General features: G+C 45.8%; 1 protein-coding gene across 3 annotated transcripts; it reads left to right on the top strand.

Annotated features, from left to right (window-relative positions):
• Nucleotides 1-206: 206 nt before the first annotated feature.
• Nucleotides 207-22,103, top strand: RMC1 (regulator of MON1-CCZ1). 3 transcript variants are annotated; one of them, XM_069468516.1, is made up of 20 exons: nt 207-416; nt 1,060-1,136; nt 3,518-3,602; nt 4,348-4,404; nt 5,767-5,853; nt 9,559-9,699; nt 10,024-10,127; nt 11,406-11,495; nt 11,607-11,712; nt 12,453-12,564; nt 14,977-15,021; nt 15,279-15,332; nt 16,524-16,652; nt 18,100-18,206; nt 19,777-19,896; nt 20,207-20,284; nt 20,619-20,723; nt 20,813-20,881; nt 20,972-21,197; nt 21,982-22,087. In XM_069468516.1, exons 1-20 carry the CDS (start codon nt 315-317, stop codon nt 22,059-22,061), a joined length of 1,974 nt encoding a protein of 657 aa, XP_069324617.1. In that variant the 5' UTR covers nt 207-314; the 3' UTR covers nt 22,062-22,087. The 3 variants fall into 3 exon arrangements, with proteins under 3 accessions (XP_069324617.1, XP_069324619.1, XP_069324618.1); XM_069468518.1 differs by lacking the exons at nt 4,348-4,404; nt 5,767-5,853 and having other exon boundaries at nt 21,096-21,197; nt 21,982-22,103; XM_069468517.1 differs by lacking the exons at nt 4,348-4,404; nt 5,767-5,853.
• The last annotated feature ends 7 nt before the right edge of the window (nt 22,104-22,110 follow it).

Here is a 22,110-nt window from a genome sequence, read left to right as displayed (position 1 = left end):
GTCGCGCGGTCGCGCCCACGGCGACCCCGGGGAATGGGGAGGAGCCTCCCGCGGCGGGCGGGGCGCGCTTACGGCCGGTGGGCCCCGCCGCGGCAGGACGCGGCCCGTTTAAGCAAGGCAGGCCCGGGTCACGTGGCGGACGGGGGCGGGGGCGTGGCACCAGGAAGCGGCCTCTTTGCCGGGCCCTCAGTCAACGCCGCCGCCGCCTCCCTGGCCGACCTCCGCGCCCCAGCGCGCCCCGCGTCGGGCGCCGCACGCCCGGCTCCACGCTGGCGGCCGCCCCCGGTGTCCCCGCCGCTGCCGCGGCGCCCGCCATGGGCGAGGAGGACTACTACCTGGAGCTGTGCGAGCGGCCGGTGCAGTTCGAGAAGGCGAACCCCGTCAACTGCGTCTTCTTCGATGAGGCCAACAAGCAGGTCCGGCCGCCCCGCGCCCTCTTCTGCCGCGCGGCCCTGCTTGGGTCGTGGGCGCGCGGAGGCCGGGGGCTGGCGCGACCAGGCCCTGGCTTCCCCTTCCCTCCCTTCGTCGCTGGGTGGGCCAAAGCACGGGGCTCATCACAGCCAGGTGACCAGGTGTCCTCGCGAGTGACCACAGGGATGGACCCTGAGTCAGCGCCCGGGACGCGGTGGCACTGTGGCCAGTACTGTCAGCATGCCAGTTTTTCCTAGACGGCTTTTGTTGTCTTTGTCATTAGTTACACTTGCAGTCGAGGATTTAGACGTGGAAATTTTCATTTTTCTTGGAATTTTGTAAAGGGGAGAAAGACTGTAATTAACTGTAATGAGCGGCGCCAGTGCGCGAACTGGCCTTAAAACTTGGAGCCTCGGAGACCCGGACCCGGTTTTGCACCGTGGGGTACACTTGGAATTGTAGTCTTTTTGGTCTCTGCTCTCTTGTTTGTTAAAAATTATGTGAACCTTTAAGCATTTGTTCCTTATTATGTGCGCTGTTAGTTGAACTAAGAGCGGGGTATAGCAGAATTAATCACTTGGAGGTTAGTATATGAGTCTAGATCCTTTCAAAATTCAGACTGTTAACATTGCTTCTTTTCCCTCTCAGGTTTTTGCTGTTCGATCTGGTGGAGCTACTGGCGTGGTAGTCAAAGGCCCAGATGATAGGAATCCCATCTCGTTTAGGTAAAAGTGTAGACATTTTCAGAATAATTTCAACCTGTAAACAAATGGTGTTTTTCTGATTCAAAAGGTGGTTTTATAATTTTGTCACTGGCCTCCCCTAAGAGAGCTCTGAAGTGTGTGTGCACACGTGGAATCCTTGTCTGTAGGGAGAGGGAAGCAGATCCTTGTGTTGATGGCACATATCAGCACCACCTGTCAGAGTGAATTGCTGAGCACTTCACAAATAGGGCACCTACCTCCCGGTGCTTGAAATTAGCAAGTCAGTGCATTGATGTGCCCATTTCCGGTTTGTTGAAAGAGCCTTTGCCTAGGTCTTTCCAGCGTGTTTGGTAGGTGGAGGAGATTTATTGTTTCTCACGCAATAATATAAGAAAATCATGGCTCCTGCTACACTTAAGGTGCTGTTCCTGTTTACAGAATTGAACCAGTGTTAATTATCAACAGCAGTCCCTTTCACTTTCAGAAGCGTCTCAGTTTGAATCGAAACTGGCTGCTTTAACACTTGTGATCACAGAAGGGGAAAGTACAATGTAGGTCCTCAATTCAGTGGTGACTTTAAAAAGAGATTTTGCAGTTGGCCTGTGTGAGTGGGAAACTTTTTGAAGTAGAAAATGGATCAACTGCTTTCTTTTGTCATCATGTGCTCTGCAGAGACAGATGCAGCCCCTGTGCTAGGCACCAACCAGGCACGTGAGGGCTTTGAATCAGCCTGGTCTTTTTTGGAGAACTCATAAATACAGTGAGGGAGACAAGTGAGCGGGCAAATACTGTTCACCATGAAAAGTGCGATAATGGAGCTCTGTTCAGAATGTGGGAACACAGAAGAGATGTGACATTTATCTTGGGATGGGCCAGGGAAGACCACTGCCCAGGAGGGAGAAGGCCTCAGGAGGCAACTTTTGAGCAAGGTTTTAAAGTATGAGTGGGATGATTTCTAGGCAGAGGACACCAAGGGCAAAGCGAGTGAGCATGGCGTCTCTGGGAACTTCTGGTCCGTGTAACTGAGGGTGTCCGTGTGGGGAAGGAGAAGTGGTGGTGTGGCTAGGGTAGGGGCCAGCTTGAGCCTTACATTTTTCTGCTGTGGAATTAGGACTTTTTCTTGTTACTGAAAATTTGTGGGGTGTGGGATGATGTCAGTGTTTGGAAAGGTCATGCTGTTTGCAGCATTGAGGCTGGATTAGTTGGGAGCATGTCAGAGTCAGGATTCCCCCTGAGAGACAGTAGTCGTCGTCTGAGCCAGGCACAGTGACGACCAGAGCTGCAGTGTAGACTGGTGCCACACAGGCAGGCTAGGGATGCTTAGGAGGGTCAGTCTCTCTTAAGACTTGGGGTCAGTTCAGGGTGGAAAAGGAGAACGAGCCCATGATGATATAGATTTGGGGGCTCTGAGGAATTTCAGGGGGAAGGTACTGAACTTAACTTTTTTTAAAACTTTTTTTTTGAAAACTTTATTTGGGCATAATTGGCACACAATAAACTGCACATTTTAATATGTGTAATGTGATGAGTTTTGACATAGGTATACAACCATCACCACAATCAAGATAATGGACCTCTTCATTCCCCCAAAAGTTTCCACGTGCCCCTCTCTCTCATGCGTGCCTTGAGTTCACTTTTTCTCGTCTGCTTAGCACATCGCATGGTTGCGCAGGGAATGCGGAGTTGCAAGAGTGGCCTCCTCTTCCCCAAAGCTTTGCTATGAGAGAGGTGGCGAAAGAAGGCAGCAGTTTGCACAGAAGGCTACTGTGTGGGTGTGTTTTTATTTATATTGAAAATAATTCTCAGGTGGCAAGTACTTGTGACTTCGGTTCTCCCATAAGTCATCATACTGTACATTTCTCCAACAAGTAGTTGGCAGTTGGATTTTGTTGTTTGAAAAGAGGTTTTACTAATAGCTTTGGAAACATAATTTTCATTTTATTTTATTTTTCTTGAGACAGGGTCTCACTCTGTTGCCCAGGCTAGAGTGAGTGCCGTGGCATCAGCCTAGCTCACAGCAACCTCAAACTCCTGAGCTCAAGGGATCCTCCTGTCTCAGCCTCCCGAGTAGCTGGGACTACAGGCATGTGCCACTATGCCCGGCTAATTTTTTTTTCTATATATATTTTTAACTGTCCATATAATTTCTTTCTATTTTTAGTAGAGATGGGGTCTCGCTCTTGCTCAGGCTGGTCTCGAACTCCTGAGCTCAAAGGATCCACCCACCTCGGCCTCCCAGAGTGCTAGGATTACAGGCGTGAGCCACCGCGCCCGGCCATAATTTTCATTTTAAACTAGGATTTGCTGCCTTCTGAATATTTGTCTTTTGTCTTCTCAACACATGATAGTGGTTAGAATTTTATTATTTAGTTTAACTCTTAACATATTCTTTCTTCTTAAAGAATGGATGACAAAGGAGAAGTGAAATGCATTAAATTTTCCTTAGAAAATAAGATACTGGCTGTTCAGAGGACCTCCAAGACTGTGGTAAGACTTATTTTTAAATATAGCACTAAGAAAAGATCATTAGGAGTACATTTGGAAGAGATTGTATTTGAGCCTTTGAAGATGAAAAAGACGTTTGAATGGATGAATAAGTATGACCTTAATTTGACATTTTTGACTTACGTTTTTAAAAAAGTAATTTGGAACTTCATGCAACTTTTGTAGCTAGCAATGTAGGTATATTATGAAAGCCATATTTTTGGCTCCTTTGTGAATTAGCCTTCTTTGAGTAATTCCATTTATTCGCTTCTCTGATTGCCGGAAGCTAGATCCCAACAGATATGCACAGGTGGGACAGCCTGTTGGCTCTTCAGCCCTTGTAAATACTCAGCGTTGCCATTTGTAAATTAGAGAGAAGGCTGATGGGAAAGGTAGAATCCTGCACGTACTTCTTTCATCAGTATTGATTGCTAGTATTTTGGGGAAGCCTCTTATAATGTACATTTCTCTGACATCAGTCAACTGAAGAATGTATTTTCAAAATCAGTTTCTAAACCCTGAATATCTGCATTAACTTTTTAAAAACCGAATTGTAAACTTGCTGCTACTCAAGAGGCCGATTATCCAAATTGGTCTTTTTGTCTTTCCTGTCTTTGTGGTTTTGTCAGTTATTTTCTGGTCACTTTTTAAGTTATTTTCTCTTTTTCTTTTTATCTTGTAGAACTTCAAGGTAGGTTGGCAGTATAGCTGCCCAATCCAAATTTTTCTGTTTTTTTTTTTCTTTCAGGATTTTTGTAATTTCATCCCTGATAACTCTCAGCTGGAATACACACAGGAGTGCAAGGTACGCAATGGCCGGCGCTGAGCTGTGGGTTGTGTCGTGGAGAGCAGGGTGTCAGGGCACAGACCTGGAATCAGACTGTGCCTTAATGCTGAGATCTGCTGGTGTTTGCTAAGTTTTGAAAGCCTGTTTCTTCATCTACAAAATGGAACTGAGGGGAGTCAGCGGATGACCATGTTAAACACCAGCAGTGTCGGTCCTCGGTGGCTGCTGTTTTCTGTCACCCTGCCCTGTGCTTCCCCCCTGGGCTGGTGGTGCCTCCAGTCTCAGCCCCGGCTTCCCTCATTAGCCGCCTCGTGTGGAAGGGAGGGAGATTTTTCTCCTTTCCTGATGATGTTTTCTTTCCTTGATTTGTCCTTGTCATGCCCTTACTCTTTCTTCCCGCAGGTGTAGATTCTAATCCACATTAATTAGATTTGCTGGGTATAATAAACTAGGCTAGAGGGAGCTGAGCTAAAAGTGGCACCTGGACACTAACAGCTGCTAGTGGGTGGGGTGGGGCTTTCTGCATCTTTGTGACTGTTTTGCTAAGTGGAGATCAGGTGGGCTCCTCTGCAAGGAAAGGTGCATCCCTGAACCACTGACCCCTCCCAGCCCTGCAGCTGCAAGGTCCTGCCTGCCCGGGACTCCTGGCCTTGCTGTTCATAAAGCGATTGTGGAAGGGAGGGGGCGCGTCTCGAGTCCCCAGCCTGGTCAACACTCACTGAAAAATTTTAGGCCTTTATACATTTATAATGACAGTTTTTATAATGTGTTTGACTGAGGAGGTCAGATTCCTAAAGGCAGAAGCTGTTATCTGTGAGCTCTGGTCAGTTACGTTTTTATAAAACTTAGGCTTCCTCTGTTCCGTTGACCAGAAAGAACTAAGATTCAGGGTTTTTTTGTTTTGTTTTGTTTTGTTTTGAGACAGGGTGTCATTCTGTTGCCCGGGCTAGAGTGCACTGGTGTCATCATAGCTCACAGCAACCTCAAACTCCTGGGCTTAAGCAGTTCTGCTGCCTCAGCCTCCCGAGTAGCTGGGACTGTAGTCGCATGCCATGACACCCGGCTAATTTTTCTAGTTGTAGTATAGAGTCTTGCTCTTGCCCAGGCTGGTCTCAAACTCCTGGCCTCAAGTGATCCTCCTGCCTCGGCCTCCCAGAGTGCTAGGATCACAGGCGTGAGCCAGCACACCCAGCCAGATTCAGGTTCTTGAATGAAGTGCTACAGGCAAAAATTAGGGAAAGCTGTATTTAAAAGAAAGTTTGATTTGCTAATGAGTAATCATTCTGGGTAACTTTCATTAAGGAGTGATTTTAAGCTTTTGAAGAGAGTTATACATGTTTTTCTTATTCACTAAAAAAAAAATCTTTCTGTAATTCTCAGACTAAGAACGCCAACATTCTAGGATTCTGCTGGACCGGTTCTACGGAAATTGTCTTCATAACAGATCAAGGAATCGAATTTTACCAGGTATCACATTTATCATTTACGTTTGCTGGAGAAAGTTCTGTGATAGCAGTTTGACAGCCTTTTGAACACAGCACTTAAGAGATATTTTCAGATTCTAGAGCTTTAGTCTCTCGCTTGGGTTTTTCTTTTTCTTTTTCCTAATTACAAGTAATACATTTTTAAAAAATAAAACATCCAAACTTTACCAAGATATATATGGAAAGTAAAAGTCCCCCATAATCCCTAGAAATAACTGTTATGAACAGTTTGGTGCCTATTCCTCCATTTTTTTCATACATACATTTATTATTATAATTATTTTTACGAAAGAGACTGTTACGTATAAACTTCTGTAGCTGGCTTTTTTTTTTGCATAGCAGTATATCTTGGACATCTTTCTATATTTTGTTCTGACTAATATTCTACTGTATGAATGGAGTACAATTTATTTAACCAATACCCTGTTGATGGACATCTGGCTTGTTTTTACTTTTTTGTGATTACAAACAATTCTTCGTTAACATGTTTGTACACATTTCTGTATATTCTTGGGTGAGGCAGTTGCAACATAGGTATCAACATCTAAAGCTGACCGGATATCACGAAATTTCTTCCAGAAGTTTGCATTTACACTAACAATATAGGAATCTCCATTTTCCAAACATTGCCAGAACTGAATATTATTAGTATCAGTCTATAGATGTTTGCCAATCTGAGAGGTAATTACAAATTAATTTGTAATTTTTGTTACTAGGAAAGTAAGCATCTTTTCACTCATGTATTGTCCATTTATATTTCCCTTTGTGAACTGCCTCTTCATCTTGAAAAAAAAGTTTTTAAAATTGTGATTAAACATATCCCATAAAATTTACCATCTTAACTCTTATTAAGTGTACAGTTCAATAGTGTTAAATATATTCATTCACATTGTTGTGAAGCAACTTCAGAACTTTTTCTCCTTGTAAAACTGAAATGCCGTACCCATTGTACAATTCCCCTTTTCCCCTTCCCCCATGCCCTGGCAACCTCCATTTTACTTTCTGTTTCTGAGTTTGACTTCTTTAGGCATCTTTCTCTGTTGCCCAGGCTGGAGTGCAGCGGTATGATCATAGCTCACTGCAATCTCCAACTCCCGGGTTCAAATGATCCTTTTGCCTCAGACTCCTGAGTAGCTAGGACTACAGCCTGTACCACTATGCCTGGCTAATTTTATATTTTTTGTAGGGACAGGGTCTTGCTGTGCTGCCCAGGCTGGTTTCGAACTCCTGGCCTCAAGTGATCCTCCTGTCTCAGCCTCCCAAAGTGCTGGGATTAGGGACAGGAGCCCCTATACCCAGCCAGATACTTCATATAAGGGGTATTATACAGTGTCTTTTTGTAACTGATTTATTTCACTTCATATAAAGTCCTCAAGGTTCATTCACGTTGTAGCATAGAGTTTCCTTCTTTTTAAGGCTGAATAATATTCCATTGTTAGTACATACTACATTTTGTTTATCCATTCATCTGCCATTCATTCATTCCGCCTCTTGGCTATTGTGAATAATGAGGCTGTAAACACGGGTGTGCAAATATGTTTTCAAGATCCTGTTTTCAGTTTTTTTAGTTATGTACCCAGAGTGGGATTCCTGGATCAGATGGTAGTTCTATTGTTTAAATTTAAGGGGAATTGCCATACTGTTTTTCATAGCAGTTACACCATTTTTACAATTCCCCCAAGTGCACAAAAGTTCCAATTTCTTCACATCCCCACCAATACTTATTTTCTGTGGTTCTGATAGTGGCCATCCTGATGGGCATGAGGTGCTACCTCACTGTGGGTGTGACTTGCATTTCTCTGATGATTAGCGACATTGAACATCTTTTTATGTGCATGCCAGCCACTTGTATATCATCTTTGGAGAAATGTCTAGTTAAGTCCTTTACCCATTTTTAAATTGGGTTGTTTTTTTTGCTATTGAGTTGTAGGAATTCTTATATATCCTGGATATTAATAGCTTATCAGATACATGATTTGCAAATATATTCTCTCAGTGTATAGGTTGCCTTTTCACTCTGTTTTGTGTCCTTGGGTACACTAGCCTGTTCATCTTTTAGTATGTTCCAACTGCCTGACCTGTTGAGAATGTTTCTGAGATCTCTAAGTGGAGCTAATATAGACGGTGTTAGAATTCTTTCACGTTTTAATGTTTTTGACCTAATAAAAGCAGTATAATTTAGAATTTATGGATGGAGAAAATATACCTGTGTGAGCAAAACGTGAGATGTTAATGTCATGGTTCTTTGCTGTACGGTTGTCATCAAAATCTTTGCAATGACCAGCACAAAGAGAACTTGATTGATTGATTGAGACAGAGTCTCACTCTGTTGATGGGACTGAAGTGCAGTGGCACGATCATAGCTCATTGTAGCCTCAAACTCCTGGGCTCAAGTGATCCTCCTGCCTCAGCCTCCCAAGTAGCTGGGACTACAGGTGTATGTCACCACACCTGGCTAATTTTTTTGATATATATGTATATTTTTAGTTGCCCAGCTAATTTCTGGTTTTTTTTTTGTTTTTTTTTTTTTTTTGTTTTTTTTTTTAAGTAGGGATGGGGTCTCACTCTTGGTAAGGCTGGTCTGGAACTCCTGATCTCAAGCAATCCTCCATCCTCAGCCTCCCAGAGTGCTAGGATTACAGGCGTGAGCCACCACACCTGGCCACAAAGAGAACTTTAAACAAACTTTAGTAATCTCTAGAAATAGATTTTTGTACATATGATAACATGGAAAGAATGGCTTGTTTTACAGGAGTTCCCTGTGGTAATCATTTAAAAGTCTATCTTTCTGTTCTCGGTAGTGGGAAAGTGTACCTGAAGGGTACCTAGATGGTCTTAAGGTCTTCAAGAAATAAGGTGGGTGCAGTGGCTCATACTTATAATCCCAGCACTTTGGGAGGCCGAGGTGGGAGGATCACTTGGGCCCAGGAGTTTGAGATCAGCCTGAACAATATATATAGCAAGACTCTATCTCCACAAAAGATAGAACAATTAGCCAGGTGTAGTAGTCCATACCCATATTCCCAGTTTCTTGGCAGCTACTTTGTTATGTTGGCAGGGTCCCTTGTGATGCTTGGCGATCTCTGAGCATTACTTTCTCATCTGTCACACAGGGCTAGTGACGCCACCTGTCAGGGTTGTGGCAAAGAGCAATGAGTTCAGATGTGTAGAGCACCAAGAACAGGGCTCAGCACGTAGTGGCAGTAATGGATAAAAATAATATTTTTCTAGTTAGTGGGTTTTTCCCCTGCTTTTTATTTTCTTTTTTTTTTTTTTTTTTTTTTGAGACAGAGTCTCACTCTGTTGCCCAGGCTAGAGTGAGTGCCGTGGCGTCAGCCTAGCTCACAGCAACCTCAAACTCCTGAGCTCAAGCGATCCTCCTGTCTCAGCCTCCCGAGTAGCTGGGACTACAGGCATGCACCACCATGCCCGGCTAATTTTTTCTATATATATTTTTTTAGCTGTCCATATAATTTCTTTCTATTTTTAGTAGAGATGGGGTCTCGCTCTTGCTCAGGCTGGTCTCGAACTCCTGAGCTCAAACGATCCGCCCACCTCGGCCTCCCAGAGTGCTAGGATTACAGGCGTGAGCCACCGCGCCCGGCCTATTTTCTTAATTTACTATATCAGTCTTCTGATATTTTGCTGTTTGTAAAGTGAAGATTCTTTTTCTTAAACTTCGCTTCAGGTGTTACCAGAGAAACGGATTCTGAAATTGCTGAAGAGCCACAACATCAATGTGAATTGGTACATGTACTGCCCCGAGAGCGCTGTCATTCTGCTGTCCACCACAGTCCTTGAGAATGTCCTGCAGCCTTTTTATTTTAGGGTAGGAGTAACCTTCCCCTTAAAAAACTCCCTTTCTCCCAGTCCTACCCTGTTCCTCTAACGTCCTAATCCGGGGAGCGCCTTAGGGGCCAGTTTCTTCCAACCATAACCTCTCATCCATGACCACTAGGGGGCGCACCACACCACTCGGTGCATGCCAAGAATGATCATGCTGTGGAGCTGGACACTGAGCAAAGGACGTGGTGGGACGTTGGAAGGGATGAAAGACGTACTGTGTGACTGTCCTCATTGATTTTACATGGGAAATGGAGAAACATCGAAAGGGTTTAATAAACTTTTCCTAAAACTTCCTCCCCCTAAACAGGCTGGCACCATGTCGAAGCTGCCCAAGTTTGAGATTGAATTACCAGCTGTGCCCAAGTCAACTAAACTCAGCCTTTCCGAGAGAGACATTGCGATGGCTACCATGTATGTCTGGCTTCGAGAGAGTTCTTCTTGTGCTCGATTTTAGTGCTATAAGGACTATGGAGTGTGCTGTGTTATAAGGACCATGGTGATGCTCCGTCCTCAGGGACAGGAACTCCTAGAACAAGTAACGAGGACTCCCCGGTCCCATTTATGTAGCACCTACATTTTATGAATATGGAAAACCTGTTTGTTGGCAGGTTCTTGGCATTCTTTTTGATTTTACAAGCTTTGTGATCTTAGGGAAGTCTTTTTACCTTTCTAGCCTAATAAAATGAGAAGATTAGCCAATTTATTTCTTAGCTTTCTTAGTTTTAGATTTTTTTCCCCACTTTATGAGTTGAAGCTTAACAAGTTTTTTTTTTTTAAGCCAAGTAATAATTGCTCTAAATAAGAAAATAGATTAAGTTTTTTAATCTAACAAACATGGAACTGAACTACTTATATAGGAAGGTACGTTTTCATTTGAGAAAGCAGATGGCTCAGTTAGTTTTTAAACTTTGTAACGAAAATTTTAAACACAGAAAAATAGAAACTAATACAAAGAACCCCCTGTATACCTGTATCTCTGATTCAACAATTAACAAGTTTTGCTTCAGAATTACTTCTGATTCTTCAATGGCCTAAAACAGTGGTTTCCAGACTTTAAAAAAAATTTTAGTGGTAGGATGCTTTTTTTTGTTTTTGTTTTTTTTTAAAAAGGTGCTCTTCTGTGGCATCCCACTTGAGAAGACAAGAGAAAAGTGAGCATGGTCCTGGCTGAAGTGGAGTTGGGACCTGCTCCTCTGTCCATGGTCCCCTCCTCAGCCCTGGGGCAGGCCCAGCCCAGCATTCACCACTGGGAAGAATGTGTACTCAGGAACTGCTCACAGCAGCATTGATTGGATGGCAACTTAAAAATGAACAGTGATGATATTTTCCTCTTATTAAGGAATATGTATGCATCATATAAAACCTGGAAAACAGGAAAAGAAAATAGACTTAGGTTATCACTCAAGGATAATTATATTAAAAGCGTGTATTTGTTTCTAGTCATTTTGGACTTTGCTTAGGTTTGTGGTTTTCTTTTAAAAGATGATGATCAGGCTGTATTTAGTTTTGCATTCTCTTTTCCACTTTATAAGAGGCTTTGACTAATGGTACTTTCTTTGTACACATTTTCATTGACTGCAAAATATTCCATTAAGTGAATATCTTGTAATTTTACTTCACTGTGACCCCATGTAGAATAGAGGCATTTTAAATGGCCATTTGTGACCTCAGTCTCTGTTTCCTCACTAGATACGGGCAGCTTTATGTTCTCTTCTTGAGACATCATTCTCGGACCTCCAATAGCACCGGCGCGGAGGTGGTCCTGTATCATCTGCCACGGTACGTCTGATGCTTTCTTCCCTCTTCCCCCGATTTTAAAATATGAACTAAAGCTTGTTGATTTATTTTTATTTTTATTTATTTATTTTTTTTCTTTTTACTGTCCTACAGAGAAGGTGCCTGTAAGAAGATGCACATACTGAAGTTAAACAGGACGGGGAAGTTTGCCCTAAACGTAGTGGACAACCTTGTGGTCGTGCATCACCAGGACACAGAGGTGTGCGCTGTGTGTTTGAACACGCACACATCTGGTCTGCGCTTGAACACATCGGGGTTCTTCAGAAGCCTTGTGAAAATTGGCCAGACTTTCTGAACAAGGACTAGGAATTGCAATTTTATGCTAAAAGTTTTTGTCTTCCAGATGGAAATGGGTTTGATAATCTAAGTGGTTGAGAGAAAGTGATTCCCTATCAGTTGATTAAGAACAATTACAAACTATTTCAAAAAATAACATATGAGGAGACTTGACTTTGGAACGAGGTGGGAAGCCACTGTGTGCGTGGAGCACCTGGGTTCTGTACTTTGTTTATGAGCATAGATGTAGAGCCGGCTGCTGACGGCCCCGGGGCTCTGGCCCAAGACAGCTGGAAGGGGTCTGCATCCTCTAGGCTGTGAGCTGGGCCTCTGGTGCTAGAGACGCCGCCTCCCTCCCAGACCTCTCTGGAGGGTGGTGACAGTAAGTCTTTAACTAGTGAAGATGCTGCAAGTGCAAGTGAGAAAGATCTGCTTAAATCACTTTGTGCTCTTCAAAGGAAGAATGTCAGAAATGCAGGAAATATTTGTGGGAAGAAATAAAGATGTTAAAAGAGAGCTGTGATGTTAATGGCATTCACCCGTAGGGAGGGAACGCAAATGCGGACTTTGAAACTGATCTGAACAGTGAGATGTGAAGTAATGAGAGATGTGTCATGCCATGGTTTGTTTTGGCACCACAGCCTTGTCCTTTCTCCCCCACAGACATCGGTCATATTTGACATCAAGTTGCGGGGAGAGTTCGACGGCACCGTGACCTTCCACCACCCAGTGCTTCCGGCTCGATCCATCCAGCCCTATCAGATCCCCCTGGCAGGTAAAGTGGGGTTCTGTAGAGGAGTCTGGGCTGCTGTTCCACCACGTGGCTGTGTTCTTGCTGCGATCTTTGGGAGTCATGTTAAAAATGGAGGGAGGAGGGCCAGGCACAGTGGCTCACGCCTGGACTCCCAGCATTTTGGGAGGCTAAGGCAGAAGGATCACTTAGGCCAGGAGTTTGAGACCAGCCTGGGCAACATAGCAAGACCCTGTCTCTACAAAAATAAAAAAAAATTAGCCAGGTGTGGTGGCGGTGCCCGAAGTCCCAGCAACTCAGAAGGCTGAGGCAGGAAGATTGCTTGAGCCTAGGAGTTTGGGGCTACAGTGAGCTATTACCATGCCACTGTACTCCAGCCTGGGCCACAGAGTGAGACTCTGTTTCTGAAAAATAAAAGTACCCGTGACATGGCTCTTAGTGGGTCAGCCCAGCCTGCAGTCAGGGTTTCCTTGTATCCTTCACACAGAAGATGAAGAGTCGGGCTCCGGCTGGCAGGTTAGCAAGAGCATCTCCTCTGGCCTGCCCACCCCATCCTGCTGGACCAGGAGCCTAATAACGTTTGGCAGAGGTGGGGAGGAAGGAGCTGGTTCTCACAGACATTTAGGTCTTTGGCCTTCTGTGTTCTTTCCAGCTCCTTCCTTTTCCCTCGTCAATGTTAGCATTAAAAGAATAGATTGTGTCAGGTGATTATCTTGAGTGTGCTGCCCACTTGGCATGAAGGTGATGCTGGTGAATGGGGGAAAGACAACGTTTAGAACCTTCCGCTCTGTTCCTGCGGTGTAGGGCCAGTGAGAAGGCAGTCGGCTTCTACCTGGCAAGTTGTAAGCAAACGAATGCCAGGCACTGTCAAAATAACTGCCTGGGGGTGAACACCGGCTGGAGGAATTCAGCAGTCCATGTGTCTCTACAGCTCTGGGGAGTGTGGGCTGGAGCATTTTCTGAGGTTAATGACTTTGGTGTTTCCTGCTGGGTTGTTAAGTTCCTGGCAGGCTTGATGCAGCTGTGAATCTTGCCCTCCGTGCGCTGCCACTGAGGAATTGAAAGGGCTGTTTGAAAGATGTAACCAGCAATTTTGGGAAGAGTCAGCCACCCTTTTCCCTTCTGCTTTTGGCCTGTTAGAGCAGTGGTTCTCACTCTGACTGCACATTGGGATCATCTAGGGCCTGCAGTCCCCACCCCTGCACTGTGGCCTGTTAGGAAACAGGCCATGCATCACCACCTGAGCTCTGTGCACCCCCACACACCCCACCATGACACCCCCTCCTTGCCACCCCCAGTCCATGGAAAAATTGTCTTCCGTGAAACTGGTCCCTGGTGCCAGAAAGGTTGGGGACTGCTGATCTAGGGGGCTTTTTTTTTTTTTTTTAATAGGGTCTCACTCTGTCACCCAGGCTGGAGTACAGTGGTGCAATCATAGCTCACTGCAGCCTCCAACTGTTGGGCTCAAACGATCCTTCCGCCTCAGCCTCCTGAGTAGCTGGGACTACGGGTACGAGACACCATGCCTGGCTAATTTAAAAAATTTTTTTGTAGAGAGGTCTCCCTATGTTGCACAGGCCGGTCTCGAACTCCTGGCCTTAAGCAATCCTCCTGCCCCGCCTGCCCACAGTGCTGGGATTACAGGCGTGAGCCACCTCGCCCAGCCTAGGAGGGCTTACAAACTAAAGCTCTCACCTGAGAGCATGCAAATCAGTGTGCTGGGCAGCCAGAGCTGAGGGCGCTCGCTCAGTTCAGACCTTTACTCTTCCGTCCCACGCGAGAGTGTTCTTTGCTAAAGCTTGTCTGACTGGGCTGTGTCCTGCCTTTGGTGGTCTGTTCAGAATGACCACCTTTCCCAACCGGCTGGTTGAAACCTGGCTTCTGGTTGTACCTGGCTAATGGGAACAGACCTGGCGATCGTGTTAGCTCGTAGGGCTGCCCTCGTGGCAAAGAGTGGCGTAACAGGTTGTTAGAGGGCCCTGTCACGTGGCATCTGCTTCCCAGGTGAACTCTGTGGGTGTGGATCTGCTCTGTGCAGTGGATAATTGAGCTAATTATTTAGATAGTTAAGCCACAAACCACTTTTATTTGGAACATTCTCAGTGAATTATCTGGGCATTTGATTTTGAATCATCCAGGTAAATTTCTCAGTTCTTTAATGTGTGTGTGTAAATGTTAATGAGTCATCTGCGGTTATACGAAAACCCCAACCACTGTGAATGAAGCCTTGGCATGTTTTCTCCTTGGGGAGATTTTCAAGGATTGTTCCGGACTCCTTCCTCCCTGCATGTGTTATTAGCGAGACATGACACTAATTCCTTACTTAACTATTAATATTTTACTGACAGCATTAAGAAGCATTGCCTTTTGCATCTTAAGTGCTGTATTTGCAGCATTTTCTGACTGCGTCACACTTTGCGTTTTCTCCATTTGTAGGTCCTGCTGCTGTGACCAGCCAGTCTCCCATTCCGTGCAAACTCTGTATCCTTTACAAAGGCATTGGCGCTGTGACAAAAGGAAAAGTGGTGGCTCCTTCTCCACAGGGTGGTCCAACAGTCCCTCCCTGGGCAGCAGGCATTTACGCTCTGAGAGCCGCCCAAGGGAAGCTTCGCTTACCATCTAGGGGCCTGGCGTCTAGAGCGGCCCCAGCACGTGGGGGCAGGGGTGGATGCTGATCAAAGCTGGCTTTGCCTTTTGTTTTCCTCTCTTCTTGGTTTCGAATTTCCTATAACGTGTGGATTCTTCATCTTGGATCGTCTTTCAGCCTGACATCATCATCAGCGCAAGTCAAGGTAGGTTGGGCCGGGGACAGTCGTCATGTTAGGAAATAATGCTTTTGACCTTGGATTCCAGCTGTAGCCAGTGACGTTTTCAAGGTGAATCTCGGAGATAGGACCTCCCCCCTTCAGCCTTGGGAATGGGGTGGTTTTTCACTGTACACTCTGTTCTCTACTATGTGTTCATTTTATGAGCGCATGTCACTTTTTATAATTAAATCAGCAACCAAGAACGGCCATTGCCCCGCCGTAAGCCCATTCTGAACAGCCAGGCTCTGTGGCATGGTGTGTCCGTTCTTTCCTCCGCCAGCGTTCCCACGGGAACCCGAGCCCTTCTCTGTTCCCTGTGTGCCTGGGAGCTGCTGCTCCTTCTCGCCTGGCTGGTGGAGCCTCCCTCGGCCGGTCAGTTGTCTCTTCCTGGGTGATCACCTTGTATCTTTATTAGAGAACTTTCTACATTAGTCTTTAGTCATCTGTGTATTTTCCTGTCTTACCCTCTGGGATTCTCAAAGAGAATTCTCAGGAGAGAATTAGCCCTAATGGCGTAGGCATCCATTGTGTGTAACGAATTCACCTCTCTCGCCTGCATCTGGCATGGTGCTAGCTCTGGCTCTGCCGTGGGCACTGAGAAAGTGATCACGCAGATCATTTTTTATGGAGCACTCTGTTCTCCTGCGGAACCCGACTGAGAAAGGCCGCACTAGACTGTGCCTGCCAGGCAGGGTGGGCGTTCAGTACGTTCATGGATGGATTCGTGGAGGAATTACGAAATCCACTGAAGCCTGTTGCCTTTGGGCCTAATGAGCCAATGCAGGAGGAACCAAAGTGCAGGACTGCGGCTGGTGCCATGTGTTAACTGCTTTTTCTACTTTACAGCAGGGACTGTTACACGTTAAAAGGGGACTAGGTGAGGGAAAGGTACCGTTTGGAATTAAGGACTTGTCACCCTCCATATTTAGGCAGATGCACCTCTGAATGCAGAGGCTGTTTGTTGTAAGGAGTCAGCCAGGCGTGCAGACGTAGTCCCTCTGTTGTCGATGTTCCTGAACGTCCTGGCTCTGCCTTGATTGGGAGGAAAGCCATTAACCATACCTTGCAATTCCTCCCCTCCCTCCACCCTCCCCACAGATGTTTAGGGGAACTACTTTTGGGGCTTTTGTTCTGGTTTGCATCATACTGTTAAATTTGCTGCCTCTTAAAATCCAGGTTACCTCTGGAACCTCCAGGTGAAACTTGAGCCCATAGTAAAGCTCTTGCCAGATAAGGGACGACTGATGGATTTTCTTCTCCAGAGAAAGGAATGCAAGATGGTCATCCTGTCTGTCTGCTCGCAGAGTAAGTAGAGGAATCTGTCCCCATGGCTCTGGCTCTCGTATTAGGCCTGTGTTGCCCAGTTTTATGGGGTGGGGGCGGGGGCCACATTTTTACACCTTGTCTATAACCTGTAACCTTACTCGTTATGTGAAGGATGGATTATTTAACCCCCTAGAAAGGCTGCTAAATATAAAAATGCCTTGTAGAGGCCAGGCGTGGTGGCTCACACCTGCAGCCCCAGCACTTTGGGAAGCCAAGGTGGGAGGATCGCCTGAGGCAGGAGTTCAGGACCAGTCTGGGCAATGTAGTGAGACCTGTCTCTGCAAAAAATAAAAATGAGCTGGGCGTGTTTGCACACACTTGTAGTGCCAGCTACTACGGAAGGTGAGGCAGGAAGATCGCTTGAGCCTAGGAGTTCCAGTGTGGGTGACAGAGCAAGACCCTGCCCTTTTTTTCCTCAAAAAAAAAAAAAAAAAGGCCGGGTGCGGTGGCTCACGCCTGTAATCCTAGCACTCTGGGAGGCCGAGGTGGGTGGATCGCTCGAGGTCAGGAGTTCGAGACCAGCCTGAGCAAGAGTGAGACCCCCGTCTATACTAAAAATAGAAAGAAATTATATGGACAACTAAAATATATATATATATACAAAAAATTAGCCGGGCATGGTGGCGCATGCCTGTAGTCCCAGCTACTCAGGAGGCTGAGGCAGGAGGATTGCTTGAGCCCAGGAGTTTGAGGTTGCTGTGAGCTAGGCTGACGCCACGGCACTCACTCTAGCCCGGGTAACAGAGTGAGACTCTGTCTCAAAAAAAAAAAAAAAAAAAGACTTGGAGATATCAGTAGACTAATAGATAGTTCCAGGTGAAAGCAGACCTAAACATGGGCACACATGAGGGTGTGGGCCGCCATCCCTGGCTTTAAAACAGACATCTTCCAGAATCTGAGTCTCTCGTTGCATATGTATCTACTTTAAGAATCTCCTACTGATATCTGCCATAGCTGTGTTTTTTAATAGTAACCACAAAGGGGCTGTGGTTTCCAGGGGTCAGGCCTTTAACACACTAACTGCCACGTGAGTTGTATTTAACTCACGTTAGTTTTGAGCCCGGGGCCTTGTGAAGCATATGTAACTCACATGTCTCTTCACAGGAGCTACACAATTTTTCAAGTTGCATATAATTCACGTACAGAAAACAATAAAAAAATAAATTTTTCATTAAATTAAGATCATTTTGTTTTAGAAGTTTTTACTCTGTTTTTGTAATAAAACACTGTGGCCCCAAGGAAAAAATGTTAGTTTCTACTGTGGCAGTCAGTCTGTCAAAATACAATATTTCTTTGAATGCCCTTTAAAAGGTGCGTTTGTGTTATAACCCTTTGAGACTAGCGTCATTGTTACCGTGGTAACGTGTCGAAATTCTGAAGATGACACAAAGGCGTCTGATCTGTGTGATCGCTGTGTCGTTTCCAGTGCTGAGTGAGTCGGACAGAGCGACGCTGCCTGTGATAGCCACTGTTTTTGATAAACTCAACCATGAGTATAAGAAGTACTTGGATGCCGAGCAGAGTTACACGATGGTAAGTTATGTGGACTGTGATGAAGGACTCCGCCTCTCCCTCTGCCCTCCCTGTACGTCGTGAGAATTGTAATGCAAAATGATGACAGAAGGCGGCCGGTCACCCAGACTTGCCGCGTGCCCGGGCAGGGTGGCGGCGGTGGGGGAGTAAAGTCACAGCTCCGGCCTCCCGTGAGTCCCCGGCTGCAGCTCACTGAATGCCGCCACTGCGCTTGCTTTCAGTCTCTGCTGGGTCTCGCTCGCCGATCCTTGGTCTGCCTGTGTGGCGTAGATGGGAAAGTCAGTCTCCGCTTTGCATCTCTGTAGGTGCCCTTCTGCGAGCCACAGCCTGGACTTAGTAAATTAGAAATATCAGTGAATATTTTTTCTGATTAGTAAATTAGAAATCTTTATTTGTCACACCTTCTTCCTTTCCTTTTAGGGCATAATAACTCTAAAAATAAGACTTTTCCTAGAATTTGGTCAGTATCCTATTAAGGTAGTGATTAAATATTAGCGCCGTGCTAGGCATCAGATGTTTGCAGTGAAGGGCTGGAAAAAATCAGTATGGCTTATCATCCAGCTTCTGCTGTGTTTATTATTAGTACATCATATCTTCTTTTCCTTCTATTGCTCTGTACAGTAAAAGCCTTGAGTACCTCATATCTTCAACTAGAAATAAGGAAAGTTTAGCACAAGTAGAATGAATTATATCACTTCAGGGATCTGATTAATCCTAAGGCAAAAATGGAAGTGGTTTTAAACACCAAACCCAGCACTGCCCTCCCCTTCAGCCGTTCAGGACGAGAGGTCTGCAGCTGGCTGCCCGGACAGTGTGCGCATCCCGTCCTCGTCAGGCCGGACCCATCTAGTCCCTTTTGGTCTTCCTTGCGCCGTGGGAATCAGTTCTGATCCCAGATGGCAGTTTCCTCGCTTTGCCCCACTGCCCGCTGGGCTGCAGAAACCCTCACTGCTCAGCGTGGCCCACTGAGCAGCCACACGGGCAGCACCCGGAGTTGCTCAGAAAGGCGGGTCCTCAGGCCACACCCCACCGCTGCTGCGGAATCCGCGTGGATCCAGACTGCTGTAAACGTTAGGTAAAGCAGCCAAGGCCTCTCAGAGCTCTCCTGTTCTGGGAAGGGGCTGGGGAGCCGGGGCTGACCGAAGTCCAGTGGAGACGCGTTGCCCGAGCTGCGCATTTATCCTGGGGTCAGGGCTTCCTAAGACAGGCATGCAGCAGGCCATTTGTTGTTACCAGATAACAAATGCCACATCGTCCAGGATTAAGAAAATTAAGGCGTTAAAAAATTATAAGAGTTAAAGAAAGTGTGATGTATCTTACGAGAAACTGTGACTTACACTTTTTTTAGTTCCATCCCCCATGAACACTGGACTGTTTTCAGTGTGACCAACTCTGACTTCTAGGACTGCTCCCCAGCCAGCGCAGGAAAAGCAGTTTTATCTGAGTTGTCAAATAAGTGTCATCTGTTCACATCTGAGGTCTAACATCTAGGAATTCAGTCTTTTGGATGAAGCATAAGCGGCCCCGGTCCTCTAGACGAGGACTGAGATCATGTGTGGCGTCATTGCAGGCCGTGGAAGCCGGGCAGAGCCGGAGCAACCCGCTCCTCAGGAGGCCGGTGCGGACCCAGGCGGTGCTGGACCAGTCGGACGTGTACACCCACGTGCTGTCGGCCTTCGTGGAAAAGAAGGTGGGCGGCCGCCCCCCTGCCCCTTCTGGACTGAGAGTGCTCAAAACAAGGGAGTTGAGGAGAATTGGGAGACCTCATAATGTGGTTAGAATCACTGGGTGAGGACGTGGCACTGGGAGTTTGGTTTCTAAGACTCGGGTCTAAATCACAGTCATCGACCGGGGTGGTTCTGGGGGGATTTGTGCAAAACCAGCGAAACATTAACCCTGGGCCATTTCAGTGTGGGAACAAGGGAGGGGGCAGATAAAGGAGTTACGTGTAGCCCCCTTTTGCAACTCTGATATTTACAAAACCATTTTTTTCTCTGTAGGAGATGCCTCATAAATTTGTGATAGCTGTGCTGATGGAATATATTCGCTCTCTCAACCAGTTTCAGATTGCAGTACAGGTATCTTGAAATCGGCTTCTGTCGTCCCAAGTTAGGGGAACAAGAATTTTTTTTTTTTTAATAGTGCTGTCAGTTGATCTGCCTTAGATGATTCTTTCCTATGCTAGAGGGGTCTGCGTACCTGACGCAGAATTCTGAGTGACTTTCCTACATTCCCTAACGATCTCATCAGTTAGAATGAGAAGTGTAATAAGTTTGGTTCTCTTACCTGCACGATGAAACCACTTCTTGTAATAACAGACTTTGGCCCATCGGCTAGCATAGCTGCAGTCCTCAGGTTCCTCCCTTGTCTGTCGTGGAGCCATTTGGAAATGTCCTTTGCTTTCGTCCTCAGCACTACCTACATGAACTCGTTATCAAAACGCTTGTCCAGCACAACCTCTTTTATATGCTGCATCAGTTCCTGCAGTACCACGTCCTCAGTGACTCCAAACCTCTGGTTCGTATTTCCCAGATTTTTTACTTCTGTCGTGATTAAAAACTTAATTTTAACCTTCCAACTGAAGCTGGTCTGAACATCTCTTTCAGGCTTGTCTGCTGTTATCCCTCGAGAGTTTCTATCCTCCTGCTCATCAGCTGTCTCTGGATATGCTGAAGGTAGCTCTGCTAACGGCACAGTTTTCGGCTCCATAAACTTCTGTTCTGTTGCTCATGTTCACCTGGACTCTTTCTCCCTTTTACTTCTAGCGACTTTCGACAGCAAATGATGAAATAGTAGAAGTTCTTCTTTCCAAACACCAAGTGTTAGCTGCCTTAAGGTTCATCCGGGGCATTGGTGGCCACGACAATATTTCTGCACGAAAATTTTTAGATGCTGCGAAGCAGACTGAAGACAACATGCTTTTCTATACTATATTCCGGTTTTTTGAACAGCGAAACCAGCGTTTGCGAGGGAGCCCTAATTTCACACCAGGTGAGAGTACGGTAGCAGTGAAAAAACCTGGGGCAACCACAGACTCGGAACAGTAGCAAGAGCGCACTGGCAGGCAGGGAAGACTCCTGGGGTAGCTTTTTTGTAAACAACAAAATTTCCTAACAGCCCACCTAGCCCTTAGCCCCTTGTTTGTAGTGAAGTGAATTCAGTTATGCTGATAGAGTCTGAATTGCACTCTGAACTCTCAGTGGAGCTGTGTTTTGGGTCAAGAGACGTGTAGGACCCGGTTCAGGCAGTCTGGACACAGCCTGCGTCTGACAGCTGATCTCGGAATATCCCTTCTGAAGAGTCAGGACTAAGAAAGCCAAGGGTGGCTGAGGGTTTTAAGTGGCCTGGGGCTTATTAAAGGAATGATTCTGTTTTAGGCAGGAAACACTGGCTAATCATTCTCATCTCCAGAGAGTTATAAAATCTATGGTATCATCTTTTTCTTTAGGATGGGGAAGGAACAGAGCTCTTTACTCAAACTGAAGTTTGACTCTATTTTAGTTCTGCCAACTTTTCCTAGCTTAATCAGTATATGTACAAGGTGGCACTTGGTTGGCATTTCTCCCATTTAGCCTTTCTACATGTGTCTCACAGTGGATGGTGATTTTTGGGGGGCTGTGAAGGTATCAGTTTTGCAACAGAAGGGCAGTCCAGAAAGCTGAGGAAAACAGTACTTTATTAACGTTAAACCCAGTACACATACCTGTGAGCTGTATTCTCTTGTTTTCTTTTCATGCCCCATCTAAGTGGTAGTTAAATCTGTTTTCCTTTACAGGCGAACACTGTGAAGAACATGTTGCTTTTTTCAAGCAGGTTTTTGGAGACCAAGCTCTAATGAGGCCTACAACCTTCTGAAAATCACTTGCTAGTTTTTTTTTTATATAAAAATGTGTACAAAGTTAAT

Source organism: Eulemur rufifrons, chromosome 5 (assembly GCF_041146395.1).
Source record: "Eulemur rufifrons isolate Redbay chromosome 5, OSU_ERuf_1, whole genome shotgun sequence".
In the NCBI taxonomy this organism is placed as follows: domain Eukaryota; kingdom Metazoa; phylum Chordata; class Mammalia; order Primates; family Lemuridae; genus Eulemur; species Eulemur rufifrons.
Note: the sequence above shows the minus strand (reverse complement) of the source record. Positions and strands in the feature narration are given on the sequence as shown.

Bases quoted from the DNA above. Each gene is read 5' to 3' on its own strand.
- RMC1 (XM_069468516.1), top strand. From the start codon at position 315: ATGGGCGAGGAGGACTACTACCTGGAGCTGTGCGAGCGGCCGGTGCAG. The intron at 5,854-9,558 runs GTATCACATTTA...ACTTCGCTTCAG, and splicing joins AAGGAATCGAATTTTACCAG to GTGTTACCAGAGAAACGGAT. The intron at 11,496-11,606 runs GTACGTCTGATG...ACTGTCCTACAG, and splicing joins GTCCTGTATCATCTGCCACG to AGAAGGTGCCTGTAAGAAGA.